The sequence below is a fragment of the Pimephales promelas genome, chromosome 1, assembly GCF_988280905.1.
Source record: "Pimephales promelas chromosome 1, fPimPro1.hap1.1, whole genome shotgun sequence".
In the NCBI taxonomy this organism is placed as follows: domain Eukaryota; kingdom Metazoa; phylum Chordata; class Actinopteri; order Cypriniformes; family Leuciscidae; genus Pimephales; species Pimephales promelas.
In genome coordinates this window covers 10,556,310-10,577,410 of record NC_142769.1, presented here as the reverse complement: position 1 = coordinate 10,577,410, position 21,101 = coordinate 10,556,310, and the positions used below count along the sequence as shown (strand labels likewise).

The following is a 21,101-nucleotide window of genomic DNA, read 5'->3' as shown; positions in this document are numbered from 1 at the left end:
TATACAACAAGAGTAATAAACACACACAAATAAACAACTTCACAAAACAACATGTGTTCTCTAAAGCATTTAAACATGTTTTCTTTAAAGGTGCCATATGGAATAATTGAGGTAAAAATATCCAAAAAATGAGCTACACGCATCAAAAGAATGAGCAGAAATAAGTGCAATGATGTCATTAAAAAACTGACAAGTTATAGTGCTGCCGAGATATAAACCTAAATTAGCATGCTAAATTACTAGCCCCGGCCCGGCGGGTGTCGTAATACCAGTTCGGGCCATGGGAGGGGGTATGCAGACGGGCAACGTTACCACCAGCCAAACTGCAGTACTCGAGTGAGTTGCGCTCGCGCCGGCTTGTGTGTGTACTGGAACCTGATGTCAGTCGTGTGGAAATACAGCCCACTGCTACATTTCAGTTCAGGGAAGAGTTTAAAAAAATTATTGGTCGACATTATGCATGAGGAATACATTTGGGTAAGTTGTAGCATACTGTATCTTTCAACAGTTCATGTTCAAGAGTTCATGTTCTTTTTCCATTAGCTAGTAGTATACAGAGACCGTAGCATACCGCCTATAGAGACGATCGGTTCACGTGCGCTAGGGATCTCTGGTGTAACATGTACTAGCGCCAAAACGGTATTTATTCTTTGAATTGCGTAATAAAATTGACAGACTCTGAGAGCTTAACTAACCTGCTTGCTAAGTGTCTTGCTTGCGTGCGTCTCACGGTGAATTCGTTAAGAGTTGGCAGCTCTGAATGGCGCTAGCTTGATCAACATCAGCGAATGCTGTCTGTCAAATTAATTCAAACTAACAATAAAAGTGTAATATGAACAAAACGAATGCCATAAACTTCAAATAACTGCCCAAGCTTTTATTTTCCCATATCGTCGAAATGCACCAGCTTGTTTTTGAGACAGGCGTCTATGAGATGGTCTTCATCATTTAGTGTTGATGTTGTTCATTGAGTCGCTGATCTCTAAAAATCTCCAAATGTTCCACGTGAAACTGCGGTCTTCCAACCTTTTACTATCATGTCAAATGATTTGAATAACATGCGCGATGGTAGGAGCACAACTCATTTTCTGGAGGTATACTGCCCCCATCTGTTATGGAATATGGAGTAGGATTTGATTTATTATGTCAAATGGCACCTTTAAAGCATTTAACATGGACACTACACTACATGCAATGTGCTATCTGTCAATCAAGCTCTGCGGCAAGCAAGCGCTAACCCCAGATCATCTGTCCGCATTTGACTAGATCTGTCTGAAGTCTAAATCACTCTGAACTTTTGTCAATAGGGCATCACTTGAACTTCACCCCACTAGCTTGAGATCTACTTCACTGCTAGTTCTTTTATGGTATTTTGTAAAGAATGGGAGTCTAAGTTGTATCAGCCGATCACTGATGTACCCCAGGGTTCGGTCCTTGGCCCGCTTCTCTTCTCGATTTGCACAACATTGCTGGAAACAATCATCTTTTCACATGAATTTCTTACCACTGCTATTTCTTGTATCAGCCTGACAACCAGTCAGCAGGTGTACAGAACCTGACATGCCAAGTAGACTCCATATTACATAGATTCATATTTATAAGTATATGCTCCCTCCAGAAGTGTGCTGTCAGAGAGTGAGTGACACCGCATGGTGCAAACACAAAGAGGCACAAGAACTTTCCTGAACCTTCATTGTCGCTGTACCTCAGTAGTGGAATAATCTGTCATTTCTCCATTTTAACAGAGTTTTGCAAGACACATCAAATATAAAACTCTTCAATGGGCACTTGACTCCAATCTATTACAATTGTAATCTTTAAACAGTGTCATTTGATGGACTTAAAGGATTAGTTCACTTTTGAAAAAACTTTTGCTTATAATTTACTCACCCCCATGTCATCCAAGATGTCCATGTCTTTCTTTCCTCAGTCGAAAAGAAATTAAGGTTTTTGATGAAAACATTCCAGGATTTTTCTCCTTATAATGGACTTCCATGGGAACCAGGTCCAACCTTGCTCTATTCTGTGAGGCGCGTTTGCAACGTCACGTAATACGTAATTACGTTCAAAAGGTCACGGGCGACGTAGCCAGAAGTACAGAGTCAGAGTGTTTACAAGTTGAACGCATAGGTTGAACGTGAAAACTAACTCAAACGTCGTTTACAAAAAAGGAATTAAAGGTAAAACAACGATGTCGGACGATTTTGATTCTGTACTTCCGGCTAAGTCGCCCGTGACCTTTTGAACGTAATTGCGTATTACGTGACGTTGCAAACGCGCCTCACAATATATTACAAGGCTAGCATTTGTCCTTAAAAAAGTTAAATTTTTGGAATAAGCTTTGAAATAACCGATCGTTTCGCATGATAAGACCCTTATTCATCGTCTGGTGTCGTTTAAAGACATTTGAAGCTGCATCTGAAACTGTTATTAACTGTCGTTTGGACCTCGGTTGGACCTGGTTCCCATTGAAGTCCATTATAAGAAGAAAAATCCTGGAATGTTTTCACCAAAAACCTTAATTTCTTTTCGACTGAGGAAAGAAAAACATAGCAGCTAGACATCTTGGATGACATGGGGGTGAGTAATTTATCAGCAAAAGTTTTTTTCAAAAGTGAACTAATCCTTTAAATCAGTGGTGTAGTCTAGTTTTTTGTAGTGAGTATACTGTGATATACCAGCAGCCCCCCGCCCCCCGCCGCCACCACCGCCACCGAAAAATTTTCAAAACTTGTGTGATATTCCTTTAAAGTTCTGTCTTAATAGATTTGATTATTATTATTTTATAAATTACATTTTACTATGCAATTTCTTTCATTATTCCATCGAGTTACTTTATTTATCTCTATAAACTGTTGTAAATTAAAGACATTTGAGCTTCTGTGTGTTTTAATAAACTATTATTAATATTATTAGGCCTACTTGAAGTACTCCGCTGTGCAATAGTAATATATTTCTTTTAAACTTTGACAGGTTGCATGAAGCAGGGGCGTCACTAGGTTTAGTTTAGGATCTAATGCTCACTATTAACCGGTTTCATTACATGCAAAAGGCAGGGTTTTATAATCACTGTTGTCCCAAATGTGAGGTAGGTTAGTTAGGGGAGTTCAGGGTTTCCCTGAGAAAAATTTTATTTCTCTGATCTACATATGTGCATTTTAGGATGTTTTGAAGGCCAAAAAAATAGATAACAGCTTTAAAACCATGTCAGTGGGCACTGGGCAGCTGATTATTTCTCTCTCCTCATCAGCATCACCCTCTTTTTCTCTTTGTTTTTCTCTTGCCCTGTCTCTTCCCCTCCTAAAGATGAGCTGTGACTGATATAGGCTTTTCATTTTTGTCTGTCAGTGAAGAAAGTAAACATGGGGTCAACTGATGAGTGGATTTTCCCTATAAATAATTTTTCTCGGACACGTTTATTCACTGAAAGCTACTAAAGCTAGGTAATTAAGTTTATTAAATACATTCAAAACATATAGGCTACACATTCATTATTGATCTTATGACTAATACAGGGCCGTAGACAGGGCTTTATAATCAAAGAGGTCCTAAATTTGAGGTTGGTGCTTCAATTTTTTTGATTTCTCTGATGTGCATTTCAAGACGTTTGAAGAAAAAAAGAATAAGAAATAGCTTTAAAACCATGTCAGTGGGCAGTAAATTCTCTCCCCCTCCAAAGGCTGAGCTTTTTTAATGTAATAAAGGCTACAATTTTTATTATATTATCAATATGTACACATTCGTTATTACTCTTGTGGCTAAAATGATGAAAACGGCTTTGTTAATGTTTCTTGTCACCTCGCAATGACAGTAAGTTAAACTATTAAATTGCACGAGTCACGTTACAGGCCTAGTATTTAATTATTTCACTTCAAAATGGCGAAATTACACAAAACTATAGTTTGCCTGATTATTTTTTGTCATTCGTTTAACATTCATGACCTAAAAAATGTAAAATATGAAATGTTAAGTTTAGCCACTTACATCTTTTCTCGCACTTGCCTGTAAACTGAAGCGTCGAGTCACTCTGCTGAAATTCGCGCTCAGCAGCGTCTATATAAAGCCCGCCTACTTTGATTTGATTTGTCATCTCAAATATTCTGACATTGACGAGCAGTGACAGACCAATGAGGCTCAGATGAACACGAACACACAAACACACCCTGTCCTCTGTTTTTGACGTGCTCTCTGCTCGCGCGCTGAATCTAATAAGATTATTAGATTGTAAGATCGCCTTAAAGGCCAATTTATACTTCTGCGTCGAGGGTACGCCGTAGTGTACGGCGTTGGCTTCGCACGTAGGCGACGCCGTTGTGAGCATTTATACTTCTGCGTTCAGGTCTTGGTTGCTCTGCAGTACTGCCCCGAAACGCTAGTTGGCGGCGGAGAGTTTTAATGTTCCACTGTGTTTAGATTCCTCGCGGCTAAGTTACTACAAGCAATAGCGACTGAAAGAGAGTGGATCATGTTGGAGTTGGAGCTTATTGGGGTGAAAAAACAGTTAATTTTAGTGAAATTACTAAAACTGAAAGGCAGAAATGAGAGAAGACGTCGGAGGAGATGGTACGTGTGGAAATGCGTGAGAAGGTACGTGCGGAAATGCGTATGAGGAAATACGACGCTACCAAGCCGACCAATCACCGATCTTGCGGTCCGCGTCGTCGCGACGTGTAGTTACATTTTTGAAGAGGTGCGCGTCAGGCAACGCGGAAGGGTACGCGGTATGGGACGCGTCTGTGCGTATGCTACGCCGTACCTACTGCGCGCACCCTACGCAGAAGTATAAATTGGCCTTTACGTTTAGGGGGGCTGATGTCGGAGGAAATTTATTTCACAAAACGATGTTGTTATGAATCCTCACGCTTTTTAAAGTGGGCTGTGGGCATACGGAGATCTTTGACATTTCCTAGTGGGCATACGCAAATCCTTGACATTTTCTAGTGGGTATACGGCGTATACCTGCGTATCACGTAGACTACACCACTGCTTTAAATGCAGAGCAGCATCGATTTATCTGCCTAATAAATGTTAAACACAAGCCATCTTACAAATTTCATTTTGTGTTATCTTTCTAGATGCATGATGCCCGCTAGAGTTTGGGTCCCCCAACATGGTTTTTAAATTTCCATTAGTTTTATTTTAATTTTGTTTTGTAGTTTGATTTCAAAATTAAGTTAAGATGAAGTTACACATATATTATATAAAATGTAAAAAAAAAAAAAAAAACTATTAAGATATTCGACCCACCCTTCCATCGACCAGTGTTTATTCCCTGCATCCTATTAATAAACTGTTTATATGATCACATGTCTGTTCAGGCCAGCTGTCACTCTACTCTAATACACTACTGAATACACTACTGAAGGGTAAAGCTGCTTCGGTTGCTGGTTTGTGTTATTAACATTAGTAAACTGGTCTCAAATAACACTTCTTATAGTCCCTTTCGTCATTATATACATAAAATGATTTTACATTGGTAAAAACCAAATGGTTTAACAGCACAGATTTGCAAATGGTTTCCAAATGAAATTCAACCCAATGCAAATTCAGTGTTTTTCCTGTATGTACTAAATCATTTAAGTTAATACATTTACAGATTTTAAGATGGTGATGATGAGTTTTCTAATGCTGTTACGAGTATGTAAATGCACTAATGAGCATGCAAATTGCAAATGAAAGTGTGAAAATGCAGAGCGAACCGAACAAAGAGAATAAATTAAATGACCTGGCAAAGAGAATGACATGACTGAGCAGTTTAGCTTAGCATGAGACCCAATCGCCTGTGGAAGTCTGAAGCTTCCTTATAGCAAAAGTTCTGTTGTTTGAGTGTGATTGTTGCTTTTGAACAATTTTAAATATTCACACAAAGTTTTATTCATAAAGAGAAAAAGATTTCAAACTCGGCCTCTATTGGAACTCATTGGAAATAAGTTTACCCTGTGACAACCAATGTGGAAACGAAAAACCTACAAGTGTAAAACAGGCTAATCCTCAAAGAAGAGAATGATCACTATCTCATTGCAGATAAACACAAAATGCTCTGGAAACAGAAAAACACTCCTTAAAAAGACGACGGAGGGAGGCAGCGAGTGATACGTAGGAGGTCGGCACTAAATCATCAACAATTTGATACTGTCTGTGCATAACAAATTAGCATAATAACCCAATTTAGAGAAATCAAAGTTCAACCCGTTTCTGCTTGATTTGCTTCAATTTTGGAATAATCATTTCCCTGTAATTATTTCCACTGTAATCATGAGGATTGGAACCACAAAGCACTTTGACTTTATGAATGTGCAACCTCTCAACACAAGCCTCTTCATTTCTTCTATGTTAAATAGATCATTGTGCCTTTTAACATTACATTTGAGCTTTTCTAACAATTTTTTTTAATGACTTTAAATCTATTGTAGCTCAGCTTGGTTTGCATTCTAAAGGGGTGCAAACAAACATATAGCAAATCTGTTGCATTTAAAGCTCAAACTAAAGTAATCGGTCAATAAATATATGTATATAGTTAGACGAACACACAGTTCACACTCTTTCCCGTGAGCTGACGGCTTACATGATATAAATATTGATCCATTTTGGTTTCAGGTTGACTTTAAAGAGAATGTTGTTTCTCTTTTAAAGAGACTTGTGAGTTCTCAAAATGCTTTGTGATGATGTTGAGTGATTTCTGTTTTGTATAATCTTTCGGTTTGATTGCGGTTTTGATTATTAGCCCCGATTTCTGATTTGTTTGATTATTCGCTTTGATTTCTCAAGGATGCATACTTATCTGTGCGAAAAAGGTGCAAACCTTCTAGAAGGTTAGCGGACTTGCTTTAAAAAAAATATTACCCATTTAATAAGACTATACAATAATAACAATCATTATTACTCTTATTATTTAAAATGCCATTTTTATTATATTGAAATATAAATATTTTACAAATTAATAAAGACGTATAATGTTTGAAATAATACTGCACTGTAAAATAATGTTTATTTTTTTACAGAGAAACAGTAAAATTACAATATTAATGGCTCTCTTATTTTCATTGCTTTTAAACGTTAAACTGCAAGAAGACCTTAAAGCTTCTTTTTTATTGGCAAAAGATTTAATATACGAATTACACATTAATACGCAACACAAAGTCACATCACACGCAGAGATGGAGTTTGTGTGGAGCAGCATTTATTGTGAACCAAGAAGTGCTAAACTCTCATTCAATTCCCACAAATCATTTATTCCCAGCAAGTCCTTGCAGAACCCTGCAAATGCCGGACAAGTTTGCATCCTAGACTTTTTCTGTCTGTTTATTCGGTCAGATTTCGGTTTCTGGTTTTTCAGAGTTTCGGCGACACTAACCTTCACCATCAAAGAGATCAAAGCACAGGGAATGCTCATCAGAACCATGTTCTCTATGAACCAGCAGAACCATATTGAACCGTTCTGAACACCAACAACCCGCAAAACCTCCTTCAGACGGAGCTCCTTCTCGAGAACCAGGCCTTTGATGGTTTGGCAGGCCGTGTAGATGAAAGCTAGCACCAGGAACATGGGCAAGATGGTGGCAATGGATGAAACAAAGCTGCAGGAATGACCAGAACTGATCTCAGAACACCCAAAAATCAAAATGACTTAATTCACTCACATACGTTAACAGAAAAAAAGAGAGAAGAAGAACATAAAATTCCAGGTTTGGGTCGAGTAGCTGAATAAATATAAGAATTTACATGTGTGCGTGCCGTGAACTAGTGTTATTTTAGTATCATATACTATTATATGTTTTATTAATATTTTAAATTAGATGGTATTTTCATATTTTATGCTTTCATTTTAATTTTAGTTGGCTTTAGTTATATTGTTGTGTTTATTTCAAAGCAGCTTTACTGAAAATCATGATGTCGATGTTTGTAATACCATAATTTATTCATGCCTTATAGCCACATTTATCAGATTGGAGCTTGCAATATTTATATTGTATTGTAATATTGTAATATTTACAGTATGTATGCAAAAAAAAGTGAGTATGTACTTATATATCCACATTTTTATAAACAGTTAAGTGGGAATTAAATATATTATATTTTAGTTATAGTTTTAATATATTATAGTTATATTTTGGAACAAAATAACAGTTAGGCATGAGATTTGCAATATAATATCAATTTATGTGAGTATATTGCATGTATATGGATAAAGTTGGATGTACTGTATATTATTATAATAATACTCATTAAACTCTATAAATTTGCTATTTTTAGTTTTCATAAATAGATGTAAGCCGGGTTAACATGCATTATAATACTTGCAGATTCATTGTTAAATCTGAAATTGGTTGTGTGTCATGTTTTAATGCATTATACTTTCTAAAGGTGCAATGAATAGATCAGCATTATAAGACCTGTGGTTACAATTAATCTTGAGATCATCAGTTCTTAACTAAAGTTTTTAAGTAAACTGTTAATTTTTTTTTCAATATTTCAATATAGTAACTTAGCTTGTTTAGTTTTAGTTATTTTTGTACTTAAAATAAACCAAAGTGAGAAGTGGTTTCAGTTACAGCTTATTTTATGTCAAGTAATGATTTCATGGTTTTAGTGTTAGTTAACCATAATAACCCAGGGTGAACTAACAAGATTGGTAGTATAATAATGACCTCTACTCATCAAGGTGCTGCTGATATGGTTCTGAATGAATCCGGCTGTGCTGGATGATCTTTACACCACACACAGAGCTCAGCGTCAGTATGATACATCATTCGGTGACGGTTTGATAATACAGTAAGCCTGTATTAAAGTACTCTCATAAGGCCAGTAAAATGTCATGTCAATATCGGAGCAGAAGGTTCCGGAAACAAAGTGCTGTCTGTGCTCAATTAGCTAGCAGCTCAAATATATCATGTGCTCTCAAAATATGACAAGCTATATATTTCTCATATCACTTCTGCTTACCTTTCATAAATACAGTCAGGGAGAGGCAGCGCAATACAATTAGAGCTGACACCAGAAACAGTCGGGGGACGACGATAACAAACTCTTTAAAATGCATTAATTTACCATCACATCTCACTCAACTCTCTTCAGTTTCGTTCACACAGCAGCGCAAACGGTTGCCCATCCTGATGTAAATGGCTAAGTATAGCAACATTAACAAACATTGGCTATCAATAAGAATGACAAGCACATTCAATAGCCATTAAGATTGATAAGCACCTGCTGAAATTTGCTTAAACGTTGTGTCTATGTTGTTTTAGCATCGGATTCATTGTTGGAATAAAATAAAATAGAATAAAATAAGGGAACTAATATGTAGATAATTTAGCACTGAACATAACTTTAATTGCACAATTATTTTCACTTGCAACCTACCCTTGTCCCAATGTAAATTGACACTAAGTTACAACTTTAAAATGTAATTGTTAGTTTTGTTTCTTTTAATGTCTATATAGGCCTAAGTATTTATACTTTTTATGTAAAATTTGAAGGCTGCTATTGGATCATTAAATGATTGATATTATAAATCCTTGAGACACAGAGATTCCCTTCAAGAACATGCAGCATTTCTTAAGTAACTTTTAGAAATAAAAGCTAAATTGTTTGAATTTACGGCTGTAGATAAGCTGTTATAGCCAGTCAGGCGAGAATCTTAATTTACAACATGAAACTATTCTGCCCTTTATATTTAAAATTCAGATTTAGGCTTTTGGTGTGGTGAAAAATGGCTCAACACAGACACATAGACCAGAAAGCAAATTAGCATTCTCTCCATTCTCTGTCCCTCCGATGCTGAATAGAATTAGAGTTTTGGGAGTTTTCAAGTGGAACTAAATGACTGATTCTGCCAGGAGGCTGAACAACGCTTCAGGATTAAGAGATTTATGACCTTAGAACACACACACACACACACACACACACACAAAACGCCTAACACACACAAAAAAAAACCTATTATACATGCATAAACAATTAGAAGCAATACAAAAAATAGGATGTACACAACTGTTTCAAAAGTTTTGGATCAGTAAGATTATTTCATCGTCGTCGGTTAGGAACCTGGGTGTGCTCTTTGATAGAAATCTTTCATTTGAAAGTCATGTTTCTAGCATTATTCCATCTTGAAAAATTATTTAAATGATGACATATGCTTTCAATGAAAAATGCGGAACAGTTAGAACATTCGTTCATGACCTCAAAGCTAGATTATTGTAATGCTCGACTGGGTGGTAGGGGTTGAACCGACTTGTTGACCTTAAAGGGTTAGTTCACCCAAAAATGAAAATTCTGTCAGTATATACTCACCCTCATGTTTTTCCAACCCCGTAAGACCTTCGTTCATCTTCGGAACACAAATTAAGATATTTAAGATATTAAGATCACTCCTGCATACTAGTCCATAGGCTTCTTGAGGGAATGACAATTGATGGCCTCGAAAAGTCATTAAAGACATCGTTAAAATAGTCCAAGTGACTACAGGGGCTCAATCTTAAGTTTATCAAACGACGAGAACACTTTTTGTGCGCAAAAAACAACAAAAATAACGACTTTATTTCAACTATTCGTTTATTTCTCTCTCTGCCTCAAGTCAGGTTACTAGTTTAATAGCGTAAGCTTCTGTTATTGTACGTCACACACATGACCAGCGTCGGCCAACAGTGTGCCTTCGTGTGACGTAGCATCACACTACGTTAACTGACTACAGGCCCATAGAGAAGGAAGTAAATATTTGAAATAAAGTTGTTATTTTTGTTTGTTTTGGCGCACAAAAAGTATTCTCGTCGTTTGATAAACTTAAGATTGAGCCACTGTAGTCACTTGGACTATTTTAACGATGTCTTTAATGACTTTTAGATGCCAGCAAGTGTCATTCCCTCAAGAAACCTATGGACTAGTATACAGGAGTGATCTTAATATCTTAAATATCTTAATTTGTGTTCCGAAGATGAACGAAGGTCTTACGGGGTTGGAACAACATGAGGGTGAGTAAATACTGACAGAATTTTCATTTTTGGGTGAACTAACCCTTTAATGCAATGATGTGACGCTTCAAGCTTGACGTCATCTAGTCGCATTGATCATGCGACACTATGCCGCTAATTTTGATACTAACAACATGGCCGCGTTGCAGACGACAACAGATGAAGAGCTCAGAGAGAACAATGTTTTTTTTCTTTAAGAACACTGTTCGACGGCAGTTGGAAACACAGTTTAAACTGGAGTCCGACGATCTGACAAAAACGATCCCCACTGTGGCCTGTATGTTCGATCCTCGGTTCAAACATCTTCATTTCATCCCAGAGGGTAAAAGAGAGGCCGCTCACAGCATCCTTAACAGCATGGTCCAAGGTTGAGGGAGAGCAAAATGTGGATCTGCTGAATGAAACTGCGCTAGCATAATTTCTGTTATCGGTTAAGTTGTTAAGCAATGCATTTAGTTTTTTTTTTTTCTTTTCACCTTATATTATGTTTACTTGAGGTTCTCGAAGCATAAGTTTTCCATGTTTGGTTTTCACTGAAGATATATTGTTGAAAATGAAAAGTAAAAGCATGACGCACGCTCATTGCATTTTACCTGGAAATGAGAGTTCAGTCTCTTCATTTAAACATGTTAATGATTTATCTCTAATTCACCTGCAATTAATTGGAATATTATTTTGTATTACTTGGATCTGCGCATCACTAATCACTAATCTTTTTCTTTTCATAGATGAAAAACGAGGACACATCCATTTCATCCAGCGAGGACTAGGGTTGGGTATCGAGAATCGAGTATCGATTGGACGCGGACTAACTTTTCGTTTTTCCCGGAATCGTTCAAAAGTTAAAATTTCGATTCCTAGTTTCGATATTCACAGTCCGCCGAGCAGAAGAAGAAACCGCTGAACAACACCAACGAAGAAGTGTCTACCGGAAGTGTTGGTATAACCACGCGAGTCGAACATGAGTACCTTACGTCGGCGATCCAAAGTGTGGCTTCACTTTTCTAAAAATAACGAAATCTCGGCAAAATGCAAAATTTGTGACAAAAGGACTATTTTTACAGAAGTATTTCCTTCAGAAAGGTTTATTTCCTTCAGAAAGGCCGTTGGTTAGCAAGGTTAGCTAAACTTTTTTGACCCTGCCTCTTAAAAGAATCGGAATCGAGAATCGTTAGGAACCGGAATCGAAACAAGGAATCGGAATCAGAATCGTTCAAATTCAAACGATACCCAACCCTAGCGAGGACACAGTTGAGGGTGAGCCGGTAACTGGAAAAAAAGGCCCCACTTGAACAAGATTGAGCAGCTTTTTGGGCCACATTATAACAGTGGGAGGAAAACGGGGCACTCCACAGCAGCCTGAGAAATCCGTGAATATTTATAGCACCACATATAAGGTTTTTGATGAAAACATTCCAGCATTTTCTCCATATAATGGACTTCATTGGGAACCAAATGGTTCAAGGTCCAGAAGACAGTTTCAGTGCAAACTACAAACTGTTCAAAGGGCTTTAAACGATTCCAGACGATGAATAAGGGTCTTATCAAATCTTTTTTCGTGTCATTTGGTTCATTCAACGAACAAAATGAACAAATTGACTCTGGAAAAGATTTGTTCATTTTGATGAACGAGTTCGAACAGGAGAGTCACGAACACGCCTCACAGAACAGAGCAAGGCGAGCATTTGAGCTTATAAAACTTAAACTTTGTTATTTATTTATTAAATGAGCGATCATTTCGCTTGATAAGACCCTTATTCATCGTCTGGAATCGTCTGGTTTAAAGGCGTTTGAACGGTTTGCACTGAATTTGTCTTTTGGACCTTGAACGGTTTGGTTCCCAATGAAGTCAATTATATGGAGAAAATCCTGGAATCTTTTCATCAAAAACCTTAATTTCTTTCCGACTGAAGAAAGAAAGACATGGACATCTTGGATGACATGGGGGTGAGTAAATTATCAGCAAAAGTTTTTGAAAAGTGAACTACTCCTTTAAGCTGGACGATACTGCAATTTTCTTTTAGAGTCAAACTTTGTTTGTATTATTTCATGTTATTATCTGTATTTTTAAAAGCGCTTTGTACGGTAAATAAAGGTGACTTGACTTGACTTTTTGTTGGGGGTTTTTCTGCTTTTTGCATTGTATTGGCCGTTGCATTGCAAGCTTTGTAGTAATGCACTTCTTCCTGACAATGGGCATGATTTATTTATTATGTAAACATTCATCAATGCACACATACTTGATGTGCGAGAACCAGTGTGTTTTGTTTTGCACGTTTTTGTTATGCAGCACGTTTAAGCTTCTGTAAGAACCAATGAGGTTTGTTCTTGTGTGATTCGGTTCGGTTTTGCTTCTGTTTATGTTCCCTGACCAATGTTTTTATACGAATAAAAGCCTAAATAAAATCTGTTCATCATATATACTGATCGTATCTCTTGAGAAATTTTTGACTAAACAGCTCAACTCATATGGATTCATTTTACGATTTCTTTGTGAACTTTTTAAAGCGTCTGGGTGGTAGTTGCATAAACTGTCCTTCTATCTGTGTCATGATTCAAGTCTGTGTTCCCCTGTCTCCTCTCATGTTTTCATTTCCCCATTAGTTTGATTAGTCTCCCCAGGTGTTTTGTGTTAACCACACCCCCTTGTTATCTTGTCTAGCTTGTTTTCCCCTGTATTTATACCCCTGTAGTTTAGTTGTTCCTGGTCAGTCGTTGATGGTACTGTCTCGCTTTTTCTTGTTCCTGCCGTGAGTTTCTGTTTGAGTTACATGTTTTTATTTCATTAAATAAGTCCTGCACATGGATTCTCTCTCCACTTCATTCCTTGCCCCAACGTGACAATATGTAGTTTCCTTCTATCTGATCTTTCACAGTCCACTAATTTTCTTAAAGCAAGGGTCTGTAATTATCATTTTATCTCTACTAACTAGACTAACTAACTAATTGTGAAAGAAGCATTACTTAAACTTATAATATGTAACAGGGGGCATAAAAATGAAGTCCCCCCCATTTTAATGCATTTTGTATTATTAATAATATTGTGATTATTTCCTCGCACAATGACTATGCACAATGTAGCCCGGTTACGACAACAAACAAGCCTGTATGAGCACATCCATCAGAAATATTTGGGTGTGCGCATGCATGTTGTACATGGTACCAAATTAAGATACATGGTAGAGCCCGACCGATAAAGGATTTTGAAGGCCGATACCGATACAAATATTTTTGGGTTTTAAAATCCGATATTCCGATATATCGGCCGATATTTTATTTTATTTTTTTATTTTTTTTTATTTTTTTAAAACTGGACATGATAGTCACAAATTTTGTCCTGCTTATTTGAGTTAAGAGAACTGATGGGGATGTTCTTTTAATTGTTATTCAAGCAATGTATGTATCGTGACCAACTCAACGAGTGTTGCCAACAGGAACGGTGTAGAGTGCCCTCTGGTGGACAAACTATACAACTCCAACACTAATGACATTTTTCAAGCGTGTTTCATCTATTTTTATTTTTTATTTTTGAAATATTCATTTATCGCCATTATAACTGGCGATACCGATAGTTTGGAAAATGCCTAATATCGGCCGATAATATCGGTCTGCCGATATATCGGTCTGGCTCGAATACATGGAAACACTTATATTTGAGAATATCACCTGGCTAGAGTTTGAGACCCCAGGCATGATGTCTCAGTTTCATGAAAGCAGCCTCATTCAAATCTATAAAACACAGCTTTTTACACGAATCAATAAACACATTAAAACAACACAGTGGCGCTCAGCAGTGGCTCTGATGTTCACGTCACCACAAATGAACAAATGCACACAATCCCCCACTGATGGATTTTTCAGGCCGATGGAGAGAGAGAGAAAACCAATCAAAGCCAATATTAATTTGACATTTACTTCAGCCATGAATCACAGCCGTTGATTATGCTGTAAGATCGACTGAAAAACATCCCTTTCCTCCCTGCATGGTCTACCATCCCACTCTCAACTCCAAACTATCATTTAAATATGAAAACATCGACCATCAGTGTTCATATAATTTCACATATTTCACAGTCACGGGATGAAAGGCCTGAACAAGGGCAGTTTTGTTGAAGTGATCACTCATAAACACACACACACATTTTTGCTTACCTGTCGTCGACGTAACATGGGTATGGCATCTGTTGTGCGAATACTCCGAGCGGCTGACTGACTCCAGTCTGGACCTTAGTGATTCCTCGATCCACCATGTCCTGCAGGTACACAAACCCTCCACTCACGTACCGCAGGCCATTAAATGGGTTGTCGCGGGCCGTTGGGGACCAGGACCTGAAACACACATGAACACAAAACCATAAATAACCCGCTGCAATAGCAGCACATGCTTACTGATCGGTTTTTACGGTAGCCTACTGTATGTGTGATATGGTTAGGGTTGGGTATCGTTTGAATTTGAACGATTCTGATTCCGATTCCGATTCCTTGTTTCGATTCCGGTTCCTAATGATTCTCGATTCCGATTCTTCTAAGAGGCAGGGTCAAAAAAGTTTAGCTAACCTTGCTAACCAACGGCCTTTCTGAAGGAAATACTCCTTCTGTAAAAATACTCCTTTTGTCACAAATTTTGCATTTTGCCGAGATTTTGTTATTTTTAGAAGAGTGAAGCCACACTTTGGATCGCCGACGTAAGGTATTCATGTTCGACTCGCGTGGTTATGCCAACACTTCCGGTAGACGCTTCTTGGTGTTGTTCAGCGGTTTCTTCTTCCGCTCGGCGGACTGTGAATATCGAAACTAGGAATCGAAATTTTAACTTTTGAACGATTCCGGGAAAAACGAAAAGTTAGTCCCGGTTCCAATCGATACTCGATTCTCGATACCCAACCCTAGATATGGTACAACTGCACTGTAATGGAAAAAATCTTTTCATTTCAGTTTAAAGGGATTCTCCGCCCCAAAAATGAAATTCTGTCAATTTTGTCTGCTATAAAGCAAGCATCAATGATCTTAAATGTCCTTTACATCCTTGAATTTGAAAATCTGCAATTAGGAAGGAGCTACAAGGTGCAAAGAACAACTAAAAAAGTTTTTTTTTTTTTAAAGACATTTTATCCATTTATCATTTGTTTTTTTTTTGAATAATTGTTTAATCTTTGGCAAATACGTGTATACGTTGTATTACTTAAGTTATTCCACCAGGTTGGGCAAAGATCCATTTTTCAATGCAAATAAACAATAAAGAGTTAATTTCATTTAAAAAGTCTTCCCTGCCCCTCAGCTTTTATTTTCACGTTTTTCAGCTGCCGTATGGTGATTGTAATGTTTTCTGTTCCAACCTCTCCTTGATTTTGTCAGTTCTTTCAGTCTCCTCGATATCCATTCGGATCTTGTATCTGATGTGGGGTGGAGGGAGGTCACTGGAGTCATAGAGATTCGTGAAGACCAGTCCGGCCCAGAACTTGTCCTGATTCAGGAGCTTAAAAGACTGTTCAACCAGCACAGTCTCACTGCTGACACCTTCAAACTTATCCAGATCAAAACACTGAAACACACACACACACACACACACACAGTTTTCAGCACCTCTGTTGCATCTGAATCTGACAGTGAAGAATGGGACTCATGTGGCGTACGGTGAACAGAAGCAGCAGGCAGAACAGAGAAGCGTCTGCAAAGAAGAGTTCGGGATTGAGCTCAGCCGTGGAGAGACCGAATAAGAAGAGTAAACAGAGTACAAAATAAATGAAAGAGAATAGAGGAAACATCAGCATCCAATCAAGCTGAACAATAAAGAACCATAAAACATGTCAAGACTGGACAACATCCACTGACAAAATGCCATGGCTTTGAATGGTAAAAGAGGCAAACATCTTATTAGAAAAGACATCATCTGCTCTTCACAATGCACATCAGTGGAACAACCCAAATAATGCATCATTTGAGCCCCAAAGGCACTTAAAACGACAAGATTTAATTTGTTAGCATTAGTTAATGAATTAGGTATCATGGACTAATAAAAAACACATTTCTTTTTGTCTACTTGTTTACAGATTTTACTGGTGATTTGATATTATTGCTATACAACTAATGTGTAAATTAAACAATTGGTCCTTGAAGGCTTTTGGTCATCCTAAAATTTACAAAAATACAAACTTCAAAAACAAGAAAACTTGCATGGTTTGTAGTGCCGCAGAAAACAGGAATAGATTGTATATATTAATCTCACGGTTTCAAAGACCAGCCTTAAGCCTATAGTACTAGATTAAAATGCATGTTTGAGATGCTTTTACTGAAAGCAATTTGCACTGGCATGTCTTCAAATATGTGAGAGTCATTGTTTTGTCTCAAGATGAACTTCAGTAGTGTTTTTTTTTTCTTCTCAAGGCATGTTTATAAAAGCTACATGTACTTAAATGTGCTAATTGAACTAAGGACTAATCCTGGTTTAGTCTAAGCCCTTTCTGTGAAACCGGACCAATATATATTTTAATATTCTAAATGTTTTGTTCTACAATGTGTTTATTGTTGCTGTAGCTAATTTAAATTTCTTAAGATCCAGTCTAACCACCCCTTTGTATATTTATCTGATGATTTAAACAGACTTAAAGCAATTAGACCACATATGTCAGGCTCCATTGCTTGTATCAACACAAATGTCATGTGCTGCTTTGATTTCCACCACAGAGTATTTATCTCTGAATGTCATGACAAGGATTCAGTGTTTTGTTGTACAACTCAATGTATCTAGATACACACAGATTTTGTGCTTTGACTTGTTGATTGGTTTTGATCACAAAATGATACATCAGGGAAATGAATCACTGTGCTCATTGGCTGCACTTTCAGCGTTACAATGCTTGATTAGTGTGCAACAATGCTGCTTGACTCTTTGATTCACAGATTTGGATCATATGAAAGGGCCTTTAGAGCGCACCCATTACAGTTTCAGTGTGCTTGAATGCATCAGAGGTTTAGTGCCTTCATATTGGCCCACTGATCAACCTTTGTGTGACCAAACTTGTAACTTTTTAGTTGCCAGCCAAGATTGTTCAGCCCCTAGGCTACCCCATCCTGATCCTGCCTGAATTTCAGACAAATTGAGAATAAAAGAGCGAAGATGACGGCGAAAAGAGTAAAAAGAGATCAGAACAAAGGAAGGCTGAAAAGGGTTAAGAGAAAAGCAGAGATTCCATGACATGAGACATGAACCAATTCAGAGTTTAGGAATTGACTCGTTTTCGATTCATGAGATTGGCAACATGCTTTGCAGGATGTTGAATTGGAATTTAAATTGTAAGAGGACAATTGCAGGGACATGTAAAGCCTATATAACATTCAAACTTAAATTATTATTATTATTTTTTTTAAGCCAACATTCAAAAGTTTGTCTTTAAAGGTGCCATATGTAATAATTGAGGTAACAATATACGAAAAATGAGCTACACGCATCAAAAGAATGAGAAGAAATAAGTGCAAAGATGTCATTAAAAAACTGACAAGTTATAGTGCTGCCGAGATATTAACCTGAATTAGCATGCTAAATTACTAGCCCCGGCCCGGCAGGTGTCGTAATACCAGTTCCGGCCATGGGAGGCGGTATGCGGACGGGCAACGTTAGCACCAGCCAAACTGCAATACGCGAGTGAGTCGCGCTCGCGCCGGCTTGTGTGTGTACTTGAACCTGATGTCAGTCGTGTGGAAATACAGCCCACTACTACATTTCAGTTCAGGGAAGAGTTCAAAAAATGATTGGTCGACATTATGCATGAGGAATACATTTTGGTAAGTTGTAGCATACTGTATCTTTCAACAGAGTTCATGTTCTTTTTCCAGCTAGTAGAGACGATCGGTTCACGTGCGCTAGGGATCTGTAGTGTAACATGTACAAGCGCCAAAACGGTATTTATTCTTTGAATTGCGTAATATAATTGACAGAATCTGAGAGCTTAACTAACCTGCTTGCTAAGTGTCAATTGCGTGTCTCACGGTGAATTCACGGCGCTAGCTTGATCAACATCAGCGAATGCTGTCTGTCAAATTAATTCACTAACAATAAAAGTGTAATATGAACAAAACGAATACCATAAACTTCAAATAATTGCCCAAGCTTTTATTTTCCCATATCGTCGAAATGCACCAGCTTGTTTTTGAGATCTATGAGGCGGTCTTCATCATTTAGTGTTGAGATTCATAGTGTTTAGTTAAGTTCACTCTAGTGTTTAGTTCATTGAGTCTCTGATCTCTAAAAATCTCCAAATTTTCCACGTGAAACTGCGGTCTTCCAACCTTTTACTATCATGTCAAATGATTTGAATAACATGCGCGATGGTAGGAGCACAAGTCATTTTTTGGAGGTATACTGCCCCCATCTGTTATGGAATATGGAGTAGGATTTGATTTATTATGGTAGATGGCACCTTTAAAAACTTAAGAAAGCCTAGCAAAAACAAAAAACACTTTTTTACACAATACACACAAAAAAATTGTCACTTCATTATTTTTCCTTAAATTCAAACTCAAAGGACAAATTCTGCATCTTGTTTGCAACCTCAGTTCAAATTCAATTCAAAGAAATGGCATTTGCCATTACATTTTAGGAAATTGAAAGGTATAACCTTTAAATAAGCAATAAGAAAGCAAGGAAATACATAAAACTGCTTTAAACCAAACATTCAAAGTTTGTTTTGATGAACTTAAATTTTAGTGGAAAATGACCCAAAAACAAGATAAATTCTGCATCCTGTTTGTGACCTAACTTCAAATTCAATTTAAATTTAGGAAATGTAAGGCAAAGAAACGGCATTCTTCATTTAGTTCTGGGAAATTGAAAAGCCTACATGCAGTACTTTCAAACAAACACTTAAAGTTTGTCCTGATTAACTTTCCTGAAAACTTTTAGTGGAAAAGTACATGTTTAGCCATTTCTCTGAATTTCAATTTGCAAATTTGAATTACATTTCTGCATCAGAAATTCATGGAAATGCATTCTCCATTCAATTCCAAACAGCCCTGCAACAAACTAACAAAAGCCTGGTTCAACAGCAGCAACAGTGTGATCATTCCATATGAAATGTATATCGTTGTGTAAGTGAGGTGTCTATCTGTGTGAGTTCGAGTGAATGTGTTTATTTACTCATTTGTATTGGTGCTAACTGGACATTTTATTGTATTCACTGTCATTTTTTTTTTACTCTGTTAAAAGCCCTTCTAGGGAAAGGTGTTGCGAATTAGCCTTGGCTATAAACACTATGATACAAGCATCAGATTGTTCTTTATGTAATAATCTATGTTTTTTCGTATCTGTCTCTATTCAAATAAACAATAAATAAATAAAACTACAGTGTAGAAAACAGACCGGTAGAATCTGAGTGAGTTGCTGTGCTATCTGGCTTATGGCGATGAAGATGTTACGCCAGTCGAAGGCTGGCATTCCTGCTGGGCGCTTGGACTCGGGACCATTAAACAGGAAGTTGCTGATAAGCGCTGTGGACAGGCTAGTATCCTCCAAACTCTGGTCCAGAACTACAGCAAGAACAGGGTTCTTCAGAAGACCCTGTAAAACACAGAACACATCCACAGGGTTACACAACACAACCGATGTATGCTGTAAAATTACGGTTGTGACAAACCAAGACTTCAATAGTCGACACTTGATAACAATTACACATGAGCAGTGAATATTTCTAGTTCTTGTTATTATTGATGTTAACAATATACATCAGATTTTGGACATATCTGTTAGGCTTTATACTTCAGGGTCTTATCCAGAAATCCTGTTTAAATCTGTTTAAACAGGTTTTAACAGATTTAAAAACTGGTTTACACGACACCGTTTTCAACTAAAAACGTCATCTTTTTTATGGTTTTGGGTGCCTGAAAACCCAAACTTTTGAAAACAGGTTTCAAAGTGCAAGTTTTTGAAAACGGTCTCTGTGTAAACAACAAAAATGTGAATCTTTGAAGATGATGACGTAATGCACATGCGTGATACGTTTTCAATCTACAGTGTTTCGTCGCCATCTAAAGGCCTAGCAGAAGAATACAGCATATTTTGTCTTTTTTGCAGAACCGTCTGAATGTAGCACGTTTCAGTAGCACCTCATTGCAATGTACGAGATCCAGGGGGCGGGGTTG

The 21,101-nt window shown here is 37.4% G+C and overlaps 1 protein-coding gene across 2 annotated transcripts in view; it reads right to left on the bottom strand.

Moving 5' to 3' along the window:
* Window positions 1-21,101, bottom strand: part of LOC120477781 (phospholipid-transporting ATPase ABCA1) — a 265,488-nt gene that overhangs the window by 131,704 nt on the left and 112,683 nt on the right. For both annotated transcript variants that reach the window (XM_039669594.2, XM_089126189.1), the window contains exons 12-15: window positions 20,323-20,520; window positions 16,304-16,509; window positions 15,120-15,296; window positions 7,355-7,577 (exon numbers count right to left, since the gene is read on the bottom strand). In XM_039669594.2, the coding sequence (XP_039525528.2) occupies window positions 7,355-7,577; window positions 15,120-15,296; window positions 16,304-16,509; window positions 20,323-20,520 (804 nt within the window). The remainder of the gene's footprint in view (window positions 1-7,354; window positions 7,578-15,119; window positions 15,297-16,303; window positions 16,510-20,322; window positions 20,521-21,101) is intronic.